The following is a 15,293-nucleotide window of genomic DNA, read 5'->3' on the forward strand; positions in this document are numbered from 1 at the left end:
GACAAATGACAAATAACTGCGAGTATTAAGACCAACACGATCACGACAGTGGCATGTAAACCAAAACACAAAAATGGATAAGTCTATTTTATTTCATACTAGATACATCAAATGTACTGTCATTAAATGTTAGCAAATTAGACCCGCCCACCAAGTGAATGCACAGATTACTGTACAACTCCAGTTTCGCACCTCATTGGCTACAGCTGCTGAATGTTTGTTCTGATCGTTTTCACAAGGTCTGTGAAATTTCAACTTGTTCAGATTTGCCATGGATCGAAAAAAGGAACGGTCGGCATCCAGTCGGTTTTTCTGTGTTTGATGTGTTTTCAAATTACAGTTTGAGATACCTACCTATATGGACCTGTAAAGGCGAAGGCGCTGATAACCCGCGCTCGAAGCACGGATCGCATCGTTGGAGAGTTGCAGGATTTCATGCAGGTTGCTCTAAAGTGACGCGCGTAGCTCATTCCAGGATTTGGTGGGCGACAGTCGTACTTGTACACTGTTGAACGGAATTTTGTGTAGGTTACTGCATGGAGGGATGTCGGCATGGCTTGCACCAGGAGAACTAAAACTTTGGTGTCTACATGCGTGATCTTGAGTGGCATGACCAACATCGTGTGTCTGCTGTATGTTGGGTGGGTCACTAATTATATCGCGAATGTATACATCAAAGTCCCTATGCCTGTCCCAGAGAAAAAGTTAGAAAGTGACAAGAAAGGAGAAACTCTACGGATCATAGAGAGACTTGATCGACTCGAGAATGTTGTCAACCAGCACATACAAGGTAAATACTATGATTTGTTAGTTGTTTATGTGATGTGGTGATGATGATGTTGAAGTAACCACTGTACGGCTGATGACTTCAAGTGATTTTTGATTCACCGTTTCATAAGTCACTGAATATAACATTGAATTCAAACATTGTTGATGTGTTGTATATTGCACATTCACACATAACTATTTATTGTATGCCGACACTTCATTAGTCCCCTTCACTTTTGGGCAGGAGGGTGTGTCAGAGGGCAAATTACAATAGAGCTTTGCAAAGCCTATTCATTGTCAGTGATAAAGACTCGTCCTGGGAAAGGATTCTAATTAGACCAGTGTTGACCTCAGTGGTATGTCCCCAGCTCATGAATGTGTGCATAAACACTCTTTCCAAAAATCCCTCCTCAGCCTTTTCTTCCTGTTTTATGAGTTTCGTCTGCCACCAGTTTACATTGCAAATTTATTGAATCTCTGTGTCTCGGTTAATCTGTCAAATAGCTTGTTACAATGTTCTGCGTTGATTTGTAGACTGTGTACACAGTTTTTGGGTGGTTCACGGTTGTCTATTTCGAGCCCTAAACCTGTAATGTGTTTGCTGATGTCCATTTTGAGGGCTGTTGGTACACTGCAGGTGTGTTGGCTTTTCACATATCTGTCTGTTCACAAAGAGAAATTAAAAGCAATAATTCTTATTTTACTTGGTGATATTTAAAGTTGAACGTTTATTATTGTCTATTTAAAAGTGAAATGGCATGGTTCATCAACTTGATCAAGATAGCTCACATTTAGTTTATACAGTCCTTCAATGGTTGATTCTGTGTTCTTGGGAATGTATGGAATTCACTCTCTTCAAGGTTGTCCCCTCCCCCCATTTCTTTTGCAAAATCCTCCTTTGTAACTGGTGCACACACAGGACAAAAACACATTTACTAATGAAGCGCTTTTTATGTTTATATTCATCTATAATAATAGAGTATGAAACGTAGAGCCTATTAGTTTGTGCAATTGTAACAGTCCCTATGCAACCTGTACATGTCCCTGTTCCTGTGTCATCACTAGAGCTCTAATCTTGTCATCACCAGGAAACTCATTTCAGCCAGGTCCTAATTTTGCTCACAGGTACAGTTGAGTGTTGGTTACATGCAGACAGAGAGAGGCTCTCATCGTTAGGTCCGGGCCAGGACAGGAACTCAGATGAGGCCCTGGAGCTGAGCTTGGTTGGTCATTTAAACATTCCTCCTGGAGCCAGCTGTACGTTTCACTGTTTGGCACAGACAGGCTTTGTTTGTGCTACTCAAAGATGGAGTTCTGGCATTAAGACTGATTGACTCCCTGAAGCATTGAATCCCTTTGTTATAAAGCTGAATACCCTTTCTTTACATATTGCTTTTTATTCAGGAGATGCTAGAAGACGCTTTTATCCAAAGCGACGTACAAATAGTGCAAACAGAAAATACAGTAGAAGATCAAGGATCAGTAGTCAGTATTTGGAGGAGTGAAAAATTAACTCTGTATTCTCTAGACACATCACAAAGTAACCACATCCTACCTAACAGGCACGTTGAACAAGAGTAATATGACATTACATTTAATAGTATACTACAATGCAACAATAATGCTACAACAATACTGCAGTGCAACAAGAACATCTCAGTTGCTTAAGTAAAGCAACAGTATATCACACACTTTCAAAGTCTTAGTAACAGAACAAGGGCAGAACATTCTCCATGGCCCTGCTCTCTCCTTCGTGTGCCTGGTAGAATCCGGCATGTTGTGAGCCCCTACCTCTCATCCTCTTCCTGAGTGTACCTCTCAGGTGGGAAGCAAGGTTTAGGAGTCATGAATCGATTGGAGCATTAAGATTAGTGGGTGACATCGACTGCTGCTTCAGAGATTATGCCACAGACACATGCTTTTTTGGAGTTCTCGGCCATTTGCTGTACTGTGTCACACGTCCCTCGTGCTCCCCTACAAACCTGCACAGTCACACCATGCATGCAGGGGTACACGCACTTACACATACACACACAGACACACACACACTTCCACCACCACCAAAATAGCATTCCGCTGAGTTTTGAAAGGCAGCATAAAGTCTGGTGCCCTGCAGAGCATTCGTACATGAGGGAATGAGACATTTACATGGGCAACACGGCAGACTTGGCACTTGGCTGCAGTGTGGCAGACACAGAATGTCCTCCGAGAGATATGGCTAGTGACAGCTTCCTACTGTGTGCCGTACGACCGAAATACAGTACACCACTCCACTGTGACCATTTTTATGATGTGGTCAGTGAGAAAGACGAGGGTGCAGAAGAGCACACTCACTCCTCGTTGAACTTTAGCTTGTATCAAGTGCAGTCAATGAACGAGGTTTGGCGAGGAAGCTGACAGGACATGTTCACACACGCCCACCGTGAACGCTGTGACTGCATTCTCTGGCTCGCCTCGTGTTCCTGAAAGCTTTCAAAAATACATGTGTGAAGGTTCCTCTGGACTCTGTGAAGCTAAAACGCTCTTTAGAATAATATGTATTACATAACTGTCTACAGTCACAAACTACCATCCATGACTACCCTTTTCACTACTGTAGTATGATTAGAAGGATACAAATTAACTATGAGGATGTTTTCTTGTGTTTATCTTCACAAAAATGTTACTGAAAGTGTGTAGCACCTCTAATGTTGTTCTTCCAGGGTGTATTTAGCTTTTCGGTTTTCTGATTGAACCACCAAGAACACTGAAGGGATATTTATTAATATGCTGATTCAGGCTGAGACGATCATGCTAGTTCAGTGAATGAGCTCAATCAAATCTGCTGGTCAATCAGTTGAAAAGGCCACTAAATCACCATGGGTATTTACTCATGTTGATGAAAAGGGGGGTGGGGAGAGAGCAGTGTGTGTTTGTGTGGTTGTGCTTATTGAAACTACTGTTTCCCCCTAAGTGAAGAAGAAAGGAGCAGCCAATAAGCTTTCACAACTCTGGTTTTTCACTTTCCCACATGAACGTACCTTGCTGCTCAGAAAAAGTCTTTCCTCTGTAATTTTCCATTTGAAGTAAGTTTTTTTCAATAATGTATCGACTGACGTAACTGCAATCTGCTTTCGGTGTAGTGTCAGTTTAGTAAATGTGTCGAGTACAGTTTAAGTATTAATTACAAACAAGTGCTTTATTTGATTTAGCTTCAGGGCTGCATATTGTAATTACACAACATACTCCTGAAACTCCACCTGATGAATGTAATTTAATTTGGATTAAATTACATTTAACAATTTGTAATGTAATTTGGATTCATACTGTTTAATTTCTGCTTTGTAAAATGGAGAGATCCTTAACTATCTCACCGCCCCATTAGCGCATTGATTGTTTATCATCATCTTTACAGAATTGAATTATGTGAGCCGGATAGGTATTGGTGGAGGATGCCACAGCAACAGTGGTGCCACGGCAACAAGGTTGTAGTGTTGTTATTGCTGTGTACATGCACAGCACGCAGCCATCACCTGTTGGAGTGCCACAAAAAAATAACACACTTCTGGTGAATGTGTAAGATAAAGAATTAGAAAATGAATTGAATTGCACGGGTATAAATCCACTGGAGAAGGTAGTGAAAACAATTAATTAGTCAGAATCCAGAGGGCAAAACTAGCATGAGGAAAATCTTAATGTTTGGCAAATTAACCCCTATGTTTCAATATTAGGCAGTCCCTCACACAATAACAAACATTTATAGTACAGTACTGCATTCCTCTTTCTATATTCATAAAAGTCCACTAACATAGCTCTGTGACAAAATAATCCTGAAGCAGTCTTTAGAACAGGTTACTTCAAGAAGTGTTTGGGACCAGACGGCCCTCTGATTAGCCGGGTCCATGACTGCCCTCTCTTCTCAGTCGCACACATCCTGTACAGCAATTTGTCTCAGTCACTCATATCTGGCTGCTCTATTTGCTAAGTGCACACATGGGCACTGAGAGAGGTTCCACTCGCCGTCTTCTGAGGGTGGGCCCCTCTTCTTCATGTGACGATACGGGGAGGCTGACAGCGCCTCAGACAAATTGGAGTGCTTTGTTTCGACATGCTTTCTAAATTGTCCACCACGTTTCGTCCCTCAGTGCTTTATTATTTATAATCCATGTCTCAGACCGAGGAAGCACAGCTTTGTTTTTAAGCGGGCAAGGCCCTTAGTTGAATTATAATCTCCTTTTCTCTCGCTCTCTGACTCGTCTCTGTCTCCCTATCTCCCTTTCTCTCTCAAAAACCAAACTTCTGTGTATTTATCTAAGAACCGCATATCACAACATTCATGGCTTTAATGCAGACCACTGCTGTAGCATTCCTCTTAGCTTAGAGGAATGCTACAGCAGAGCTTAGAACATACTGGTATTAGTACCAGCAACTGCAGTACATAGGGGAAAAGCACATATTTCCTTACTGATGAGTTAATAATTCCTGAGAGTGAACAACAGTATAGTAGGGCTTGGCACAGAGCTGGTGCACAGCGAGGTCATACTGCTGCAGAGTGCAGCACGGTCAATGACTGCATTCCCAAACGACGTTTTTTTTTTTTTAAGATGACTTATTCCATAGGTTATACTGTTAGTTCAAGGCGTTTAACATGGGAAACACGTCATGGTTTATTTCCTGAAGTAATGATCTTACACCCACTATGTGAATCCTCAATTGATTAGTAAGTTATGAAATGTGAGTAGGCCGGGAGAAAGCAAGGTAGTGTGTGTGTGTGTGTGGGGGGGGGGGGGAGGGGAGGGGGGGGTTGAATGAACAGGAGGAAGTGTGGGGAGGTGAGGGGGGTGGAGAAGGAGAGAAGGGGGAGATGCTCTGCGGGATCACATGGAAGACTGCATCAGCAGTGTCCCTGGGATCCATCCCAGTTCACCCTAATTGAGATGTTGATCTGAATGCATGCGGCTCATCATATCTGACGCTCTCTCCTCCTCGTTCTTGCACATCCATAATCCATCCTGGATTAACTGTTAATGGACCCACATATCTAACTGTGTCGGTTGTCCAGCAGTATTCTATGGCCATCTTTCATTTGTCGATGATTCAGTGTGATGAGCTCTATGGCTTTTAGTTAAATATCTCCCTGCTGCAGTGTTGATCTTATTATTTAGAGCAGTGTCATCCTTCAAATTTTATGTATATAAAGCATTTAATTACAGATTGAAAGCTCAGTTCTCTCCCATATCGTGGGCAAGGGACTCTAATTAGCAGAATTTGGATATAATTGCCAATTAATTACAGAGTGGTGGGAACCTTTGAGGAATTCAGAGCGCGCCCAGTCAGCAACAGTTCCTGAACCTGACAGGAATCAGGACTCTTCTACCGACATGTGTGCTGGTGAATAGGGAGAGAGCCATAAGGGCATACCATCCACAGAATCCTGCATCTCAAGCCTCAATTATCACCTTGTCTTGTTTGATTACTTTTACTAGAGAACTTAATTACTCTGTCCTTCCGAAGTCGGCAGTTATTAAATATTGGTTGTTGTTTTTTTCATAGCTTTGTTCCAGGCAGAAACACCTGCAGGGCGGAAAGCATCCTATCTTTCATATGAACGTTTCATCATCTAATTTTTATTAATATCACCATAGCAACCACCACCTGAATACCTTTGTCCGGTGGCGAGGGACAGATGCTGTCACTCACTATGTCTGTCACAAGGCCATCTAATAACCACAAGTCCCAGCCATTAAAACATGTTTGCCAGTGTGCAGCACGGACATGCCCCATTCATAATGCTGTGATCACCTAATAGTGTTGATTAGAAGGCATATCAGTTCTAGTCATTTCCTTTCCCGTGTAATTACCCATGGCTGTTTGTCTCCCAGTCAATGAGTATTAAGTACTTTTCCATAAGACAAGGTTTAAACCTGCTTCCTCTCACAAACAGCCTGCTGAGTATTTCTCCAAAAGATTGTCTTTAAACATTAAAACAAATTGCAGCCCCCGCATTAGCTTGGGCTTAGTGGCAATTATTCAACAGCTGTAAACAATGGATTGTTGTCTTGTCCTGAGAATATGAAGGCATGCCAATCCACACATTACTGATAATGACTCGTTGTAATGAGTGCGTGTCCTTGTCCATTGATTGCTTTGTAGACCTGTGGTTCTGTTGAGCTGAGAGGGAAAGCCAGCACCCCCCCCGTGTCTGTTTGAAGGCCAGACTACAAGACTGTGTTAGGGGCTCCATGAGACACCCTGGCCTCATTGTGTCAGATAGAGTTCCTGGCCCCAGTCATATACCTTTGCCAGCATCGATGTCCTTTGAACTGTTGTTACTGGGGTATAAAAAAAAAGTGCATGCGGCACTACGCCTAGAGGTGAATGTTTCTCTGGAAGCCAGGGAAGCGTGCAAAGTGGAAAACTAGATGTCCTTGACTGTCTCAGGAGTGACTGTTTTCTTGGGGTAAGCCACAGAAAGACTCAGAGCGATGAGCATCAATAGATTGAACTCATTATCAGAGGGAGGCCAGCCATGGATGTACGATTTCAGTAGGCCCATTCTGTCCACCGGGTAAGGGACAGATGCTTAGTCATTTTTGTAGTGTGCCAATCATCTCACAAGCCAAGATTTTAGCTGCAGAAAACCACTCGATTGGAGTAATCGCATGTTGGCTATTATCGCTCTGCATGCTGAAGTGTTCCCTCCACGGTGTCAACTCTGCCATTTCTTGTGTCTGGGGATAGCCTCTGGTGTTCTGAATGGAGCCTATCTCGCAACTGAAAAATCAAATTCAGGTTTTGTAAACGAAATCCAGCCTTCATTCCATCCCTCAAAACTGTCATGGTTCTCTTTCTTCTAACCAAGCCTTCCCTTTTGATAACAGTGGTTACCTTTCTCACTTTGAGTGAATTGGTAAATGGTGAGATTGAGGTGATGGGAGAGACAGCAAGCTGAATGGCTGTGCTTATTTCCAGTCATGCACTACTGTTTAGACTCCAAGCTTAGGGCTGGGCTTCTGACTGTTTTATATGAAACAATTCAGTACTGAACACACTTTGGCCAATATTCTGGAACTACAGACACATGGGGAGACACTTCATCTACTTGCCCAGACAATTTACCCAGAAGTCGGTGAGACCTGCTCCAACGTGTGGGTGGGAACATTTTCTGATTGGTTATAGGGGCTAGCCAAATAAGTCAATCAATAACCCGACGGTACACGTTGGGTGAAAAGCATCTATTCAGACGTTGCAGCAGGGAAGACATCCTTAATTCACGAGGCTGAGATGGAGGTTCACCGATGTAGAGAGAAAATGTATGATTTATGGAGAGGCGTTAAACGTCCCCCATGGATTGCTAGAACGGCATGTGGAGATTTAACAGTGGCTGCCAGTGAGTCTTCACCTGGGCTCTCACGAACACCTGAGCAATGCCATGCCAGGTTCAACGACCTCAGACAGAGTCCGTAAGGATAGAGGCTGCACACTAGGGACAGAAGTCTAGTGCCTCAGGCATGTATTGTGCGAAAATATATGTCCAATCCATATGAAAACCCCCAAAAAGTCTTAAACTGATTCGTACAATGTCATTGATCTGTCTGAATTATGAATACACTTAAAATCAGGCAACAATGATGCATTCACTCAAGTCGTGTCCTGTGGGCACTATGGTTTGTGCTCACTCCTCCGCAGCCCCCCAGTCAGGTGCATGCCCACCAGTGGTGGAGGGCACTGGTAAGCCCCCATCCGTGTCACCGCAGTCTCCTCTGAAGCATCCGAGGGGGAGGTAAACAAACAGTCCGTATTTGCCCGTGCTGTGGGCGCAACGCCCTGGTCGTTTGCCACCGGCTCCTATAGCTCTCCGTCCCGTTGCCTACGGCCCTTCTGTGTGTCTTGTGTCGAAGACATGGCTCAGACGTTGCTCTAGCCTGGGGCCGATCCAAGGACACTGTGAGCCTTTTCTTCTGTGCTGTGGTCTCCCCTCACACCCAGGGTGTCAGATGCCTCATGTTTGTGGCCACAGACACGGAGTGTTCCAGGAAAAGTCCTGACCCGAACGCCGGGAACCAGCAGAGAGGAGATTGAATGTTTCCATGAGGTGTTGCTGCAGTAGGTGAAGATATCTGCACCTTTTTGATGTGCAAAGGTTGCAGCCCAGTTACATCAGTGGTACATGGGAATTTCCCCCTATCAGGCCTTTGATGCAGATACATTGGCAGCAGAAAAACTTGCCTATAGATCATTATCCTCAACGTTCAAGATGGAAATGGTTTTAGTTTGGGCTTTCAGTTCAGTCTGAATAAGAAATAATCTCCTTGTCTTTGAAAAATGCTTGTAGCCTGTTTATTTTTTTATTTTATTTTTACATGAGCACCAGGATACACCTGAGAGACTGGCCTCAGAGATGAAGAGCTGACAAAACATTTTGTCAACTGTACAATATGAGATCTTAGAGAATTATTACTTCTACTGTATCTTCTAGGCCATTCCTTACACTGCTGTACATTCCAGTCACTCGTGTCACGCCAACCTTTTGCATGCCTTGTGTTAGTCTTCCAAACCTCATCCTTGAGGCATCTTCCCTCTGTATTGATTCTGGATCTTCCTTGGTGTTAACAGTACCACAAGCTCCACAGCAGACTGCAGCATGTGGTCATAGAGGAAAGTATGCCTTGAAAACGATCTTTCTTTTCACACTTTCTCTCCTTCTCACTCTCTCTCTCTCACTCTCTCTTTCTCTCTCTATCTCTCTCTTCTCTCTCTCCCTATCTCTCTTTCTCTCTATCTCTGTCTCTCTGTTCCACCCACTTCCTCACTGCACAAGACAAGTGCAAGCCATCAAATATTCACTCCTGCCTTTTAGAATGCAAATTCACAGAGTAAAAATAGATTAAGTCCTTTTTAAAGGTGGAAAAATAAAGTCATGACACACTCTCTTAGATGCTTATATTGCTGTTTGTATTTGCAAGGGTGCGTCTCCACAGAAGTGTGTGGAATAAGACTGAACACAGTTTGTGCATCATAACACAAGCCATTGTACAATATGGAACAATAATAAGAATGAGCTCTGGCACATTCCCATTTAGCAAATCTTATGTTTAGAACCATACGACTCTACCTGTTACCTCCACATAACTCTCTTTAGTTATGGTAGAATAAATAACTGTATTTGCAAAATGGTTACCTCTATACTCGTTTGTGTGAAATGGTGTAATTTATCTTTTTTTACTGTACATTAGAAGACAGAAATCTTGAGGCCTGTGTTATTGTGTGGTTCTTTAGTGCACAAATGATTAGATGGTGTTCAGCACAAGTATCATTAAACGGTGTCATCCACGAATCCCTACACTTGATGGGATATTCAAAGGACATTAGTGCAGTGTATCTGGATAAATCCTCTCATTTGAATTCAACGGCATAGTTGTTAACACCATTATATCCAATGTAAGACGGTGGTATATTGTAAACTACTAAATAGAATGAACATACATAACTCATCATGCAACCAACAACAATGTAGTGAATAGCTATTCAGCAGTAAGAAGTGCTTCTTTGTTTTGTCTCAGATGTAAATAGTCTCTGGGAATATTGTCCTGCCACAAGCAGTTTGGAAAGAATAGCAAAGAGAATGGTCTCAAATTGGGAGGCCACAGGGTGTCATATGTGTCTTCTGAAAGCTCGAAATGAATGCTCCCACAACACCTTTCCCCCCCAAAAAATGCCGTTTGAAGCTGTGGAAAACGGATATTCTGACAAAACACGATAGAGGGATATAGCCACCAGGCAGCACTTTGTCAGTCTGGCACAGAGGGCAGCGGCTGCCACCAGCAGCCAGCCAGCCCCCTCTGTGGTTCTGACCCGGGGTGCTAACGAAGCAGCTCAGAGGAGAAGTCCCCTCTCATGTGCAGGAGCCCGGCTCCTGCACCCACACGATAAGGACCGGACTGTTTCAGCTGGTTCAGCTGCTTTCACCACGGCAAACTGTTTTGAGTCAATTAAATCTCTCACAGCACTTTTTTTAGGGGGTGGGGTGGAATTAAAGTTCTCGGTTTCCAGCAGCTGTTGTGTGACTGATATAAAAGAGTTCAAAATGAGAGCAGTATTATACACACACTCTGTAGTGTGAGTAGGATGCAAATGCTATGTTGTCCTGTTTATAAGTATTGGAATTATTAAAGATCCAAGCAGCTATTCGCTCAGGATGGCTCCTAGCGCCAGCTTCTGACAGTTTCTTGGAATCAAAAACTCAGTTTCAGATAGTCTGTGAGAATTAGTGTCATTGACACTGCCAAGTACACACCTCTTTTCAATTTCAATTGATCACATTGTGATGATGTTGGAGTTTGAAACATTTTGGGCATGTGTAAAAAGTACATTAAATTTAATCATGAGCCAACTATTCAGAACTTCATGCACCATGCCAAAAACCTTTTTAGCACATCTTAATGAAGATGTATGACATCTCAGTGGACCTCCGTGTATTTGCACAGTACAGGTTATACTGTATGAACTGAACACTCCTGCACTTTGAGGTTCATGAAGAGGTGTTTACTTCAAGTGAGAAAGCTTTAACCTGGCCTAAATTATTCACATGGAGAAAACATCAATGAAATAAATATAAGCCATCTGAATGCACATCTTTTTAGTTTTATCGAGTAGTCATTACCTGAGGAAAACAGACTATGGTCAGGCCTATAGACCAGCCACCAGGTAGTCTCCCTCTGGGAGGGTTCTGAAGCTCCCAGCTGGAGGTCTCTGATGCTGCTGCTCACAGGCTGGCTGAGAACGCCTGCTAGCATCCTCAGAGGACCACCCTCTAGTCATCTCTGTTTAAAGCCCAGCATCATCCAGCCAATAGCAGGCCTCCTGCAGCCTCCTCAGTCCCTCTCTAGCCTGCTCCATCCATCCATCCATTCCTCCACCCATCCATACCTCAATCCATCTATCCCTCCTCCCTTCACCATCCCTCCCTCCCTCTGGTCAGGGGTTGATGGGCTCTGGAGGAGTGGCCCTGAGGCTCATTGAGAAGGACGAGGAGTTTCATTGGAGAAAATGGAAGTGCCCACGGATCCAGTTACTGTGCTGTCCATGGTTACAGCTCTGTAAAGTGGAGCCAGGGAAGGGGGGGGGGGGAGAGAGAGAGAGGGCAAGGGGATGGACGTGACAGGTCCATTTGAAGAGGGGAGGAGGGGAGCGTTATTTCCTTACTGCCTCCCCGAGACCTATTCTCTATCCTCACCGAGAGCTAAATGAGCAAAGAGAGAGACCTCATTCAGCGTGACCAAAGTGAAGCACATAGGAAGCATCATGCAGACTAACAGGACTGGCATGTTTCTGATGAGTAAAGGAACGGTAGTGGGATGGATGACAAGACGTGGGGAACGTTAGTGGGGGAATGGCCTATCGCTCCATTTATTGCTCTAGTTCTTCACATTGCTTGGGATCTTTTATCTATGAACAGATGTGAGGGGAGGGCTCTGTTGAATTGGAATGGGATTAGCAAACCGTTTCGGCAACGATCCCCTCCTCCGTTATGAACGCCTATGGAAAACGATCCATCTTATGACAAGGCCCTCCGCGTGCCTTGTGGTTTCAGTCCTCCCATTTGTGTCGAGTAAGGCCTTTGGCTGGCACCCTGCTTCCATCATGCGCCACCAGCCTCGTTATGGAAGACTTAGAAGCCTCAGAGGCGGATTTTCCCACCTTGAATGGGTGCTGTGGGTGGCGCAGGCAACCTCCGCTGCTCCAGTTAGTGACGCTTGTCTTCCAGCCTTTCAACAACAGTGGCACGCTTCCTCGGGCTACAGATCGTACTCCATCCCCCTGCGAAGCGGCAGGGCCGTTCACACTACGCCGGCGTTCGCCGGCCCATTCATCCAAGCAGGACGAAGGAGACCACATGCCGGGGGGGAAACCAAAACCACGCGCTTACTTGATCGACCGGAAGAGGCGAGGGTGTGATGCTTGGTCTTTGCCCCCCCCCCCGCCACACAGAGACGTGCTGTCTCGTCCATTAGGAGAGCGCCGTCAGCCCCTGGGTGAGGAGCTGGAGAGGAAGAGCCCTGTGACAGTTTCCCCATCAGCCTTCACTCAGTGAAAAGGCTGAGGCATGAATAATCCATGGGAGGCCCAGCACCAGTTGGATGAAGGGTGTTGGTGGAAAGTCCATGCAGATTCTTTGCTCTTACATAGGCCAGTCAAGGATGTTGTAGATGCAATTGGTGAGAAACTCGTGCAAAACCTGTGGGGTTTTCATGCCATCTGTGAGATGGCTGTTTAAGGAGAGGCAACCCTCTTACTGAAACATTGAACGGAGCACATCTGAAAGTTTCCCACCTCTCCGTACCCTTCCTACTCTACCAAAGCACATGGTTATGGATTGGTTCAGCTTCTGTAGAACAGCACCGTAGGCTCTGGCATTACATTTTACATTTTTAGTCATTTAGCAGACGCTCTTATCCAGAGCGACTTACAGTGAGTACAGGGACATTCCCCCGAGGCAAGTAGGGTGAAGTGCCTTGCCCAAGGACACAACGTCATTTGGCACAGCCGGGAATCGAACTGGCAACCTTCTGATTACTAGCCCGACTCCCTCACCGCTCAGCCATCTGACTCCGCATTACATCATCTGTAGTCTTTGTCAAGGAAGGTGTTTCTTTGTTAGGTCTGTTTTCCTTGTTTTTTTGCATGACAATCAAATGTGCTACATTTGCCATAAGAAATGATATTAAAAAAGATATCATTGTCTCCTCATGTTACTGTGTAAAATATTCCAGTCGATCTGTTTTGTTATAAGAAGCCAATCAAATTAACCCTGAGTGGCTTTACGTTAATCAACGAAAGGAAGGATCCTTGTGCATATATCTCAATAATGTGTCACAGTATTCAGTATTCAGAATGATCTTCTTACACTATGCTCGTGAAAGACCAGTATCATCAGATAAAATGCTTTCATCTTGATCTTATTTCACTGGGCTCCAGTATCTATTTCCCCAATCTGGTGATCCCATCTGAATGATCGGGGGAGGGGAACAGTTCTGGGAGCGATCATCATTTTCTGTGTTGCTCCAGCACCAGTATGTCGTTACGATACGTGGAGGCATACAAAAGGCTTGAAAAGGTGATTCGCACACAGGCATCACATGAACATACGCCTCACTTACTCTACCGTAAATTAAGCTCATCATCGCTCATTTAAAGCAGTTTTCCTCTCGTCCACCATGCAGATTCTGAAGGCCCCATACGTGAACTTGATATGCGACGGCTTTCGACGTGGCTTTGTCTCTCGAAACAGTAAGCTGCTGCTGTGTATGGATTCTACTTTTGAGAACTGCCCTTTACAATTACCGAGAGAGGAAATCCTCTTTAGTTCTCAGAATTGATGAAAGCATCATCTGTGGAGTTTTGTTTGTAATTTTCTAAATGCTGATGGAACTTGGGTGAAAAATCATTGCCCAGTGAGTTTAACTGGCGAGTCGTGAGGCTGTATCTCCAGTGATCAGCCTTTCTGGATTGGCCCTGCTAGTCACTCCCGGCCACTATGAATCGATCTGCAATCGTAGCTTTTGTCCACCTACTCTACTGTAAGTGCTCACCTATTGTTGCATCCCATTCACAAACATTGATCAAGTTGTTTTTAAGTAAATACTGAATGTGGTTTCAGTGTGGAGTGTTAAAGAAATAAAAGCTGAAGTTTACAAGAGCTGGAGAATATAAAAGAGTTTGCGCTGAATGGATCCTCAGTATTTTCATGTCAACCTCCTGCCTGTGTCTCTGCGTGCCTTTGGCAGGTTCTGTAGGTTGAGTCACTCTGAAGTGAACCCTCTGAAATGTTTTGATTTATTTCTTGCGGTGGATCGTGTTTTTTTCCCTGAGCTAAGGCTATACCCTAGGCACCGGTTTACACAGAAAACAGCAACCCTTCAGGTGAAATCATGTTTGCAACATTGAGCACAGATGAGACTCCCATGACACAAAAACAAGACCTCTTTCACATCTGAGAGAGGGGGGAGATGGGGGGGGGGGGAAGAGAGTAGTACTTCTATAGGCCCAGTGCTCAGGGAGTGAGATCCACATTAAGGACATTTCTAAGAGAAACACCTCAGCTGACCATAGGTTTTGGCAGTGGTCACATTCCCCAAACTTGAATTGTTAGATTAGGCATAACATCCCTGAACCACCCAAAGCTTTTCAGGATGCAGAATCAAATTGAAACTTCCGTTCCTTCCTGAAGGGATTTGTGATTGTATTAATGTAATGAGGAGAAACAGACGGAAGGAGTAGAGGTTTTTGTGTGTGTGTGTGTTTATACCCCTCCACACCCTCCACAGCTCGACTCTCGGAAAGTGAACAATGTCAAGAAGACGTGTCATTTACTGATGTGCTCTAATGAGAGCCAGCCTCCTTCTATGACCCAGTGGCAGCACTCAGATCTCCAATGGACAACTCTGCAGCATAGTAAACCCCACAGCCTCTCAACCTGTGAGAAACACTAATTGGCTATTAGCTGTATTATGTGTTGTCAAGCTAACATGTGCTGGCTGGCACAG

At 44.3% G+C, this 15,293-nt stretch overlaps 1 protein-coding gene across 2 annotated transcripts in view; it reads left to right on the forward strand.

The window, feature by feature from the left end:
• The first annotated feature begins 287 nt into the window (after nucleotides 1-287).
• galnt18b (UDP-N-acetyl-alpha-D-galactosamine:polypeptide N-acetylgalactosaminyltransferase 18b) overlaps nucleotides 288-15,293 on the forward strand; it is a 41,412-nt gene continuing 26,406 nt past the window's right edge. Inside the window, exons 1-2 of one of the 2 annotated variants that reach the window (XM_067248693.1) lie at nucleotides 13,735-13,864; nucleotides 13,971-14,037. In XM_067248693.1, the coding sequence (XP_067104794.1) occupies nucleotides 13,823-13,864; nucleotides 13,971-14,037 (109 nt within the window). In that variant the 5' untranslated portion in view covers nucleotides 13,735-13,822. Of the gene's footprint in view, nucleotides 791-13,734; nucleotides 13,865-13,970; nucleotides 14,038-15,293 lie in introns of those variants that run through there. The other variant, XM_067248692.1, reaches the window with a different exon arrangement.

Source organism: Osmerus mordax, chromosome 13 (genome assembly GCF_038355195.1).
Source record: "Osmerus mordax isolate fOsmMor3 chromosome 13, fOsmMor3.pri, whole genome shotgun sequence".
Classification (NCBI taxonomy): domain Eukaryota; kingdom Metazoa; phylum Chordata; class Actinopteri; order Osmeriformes; family Osmeridae; genus Osmerus; species Osmerus mordax.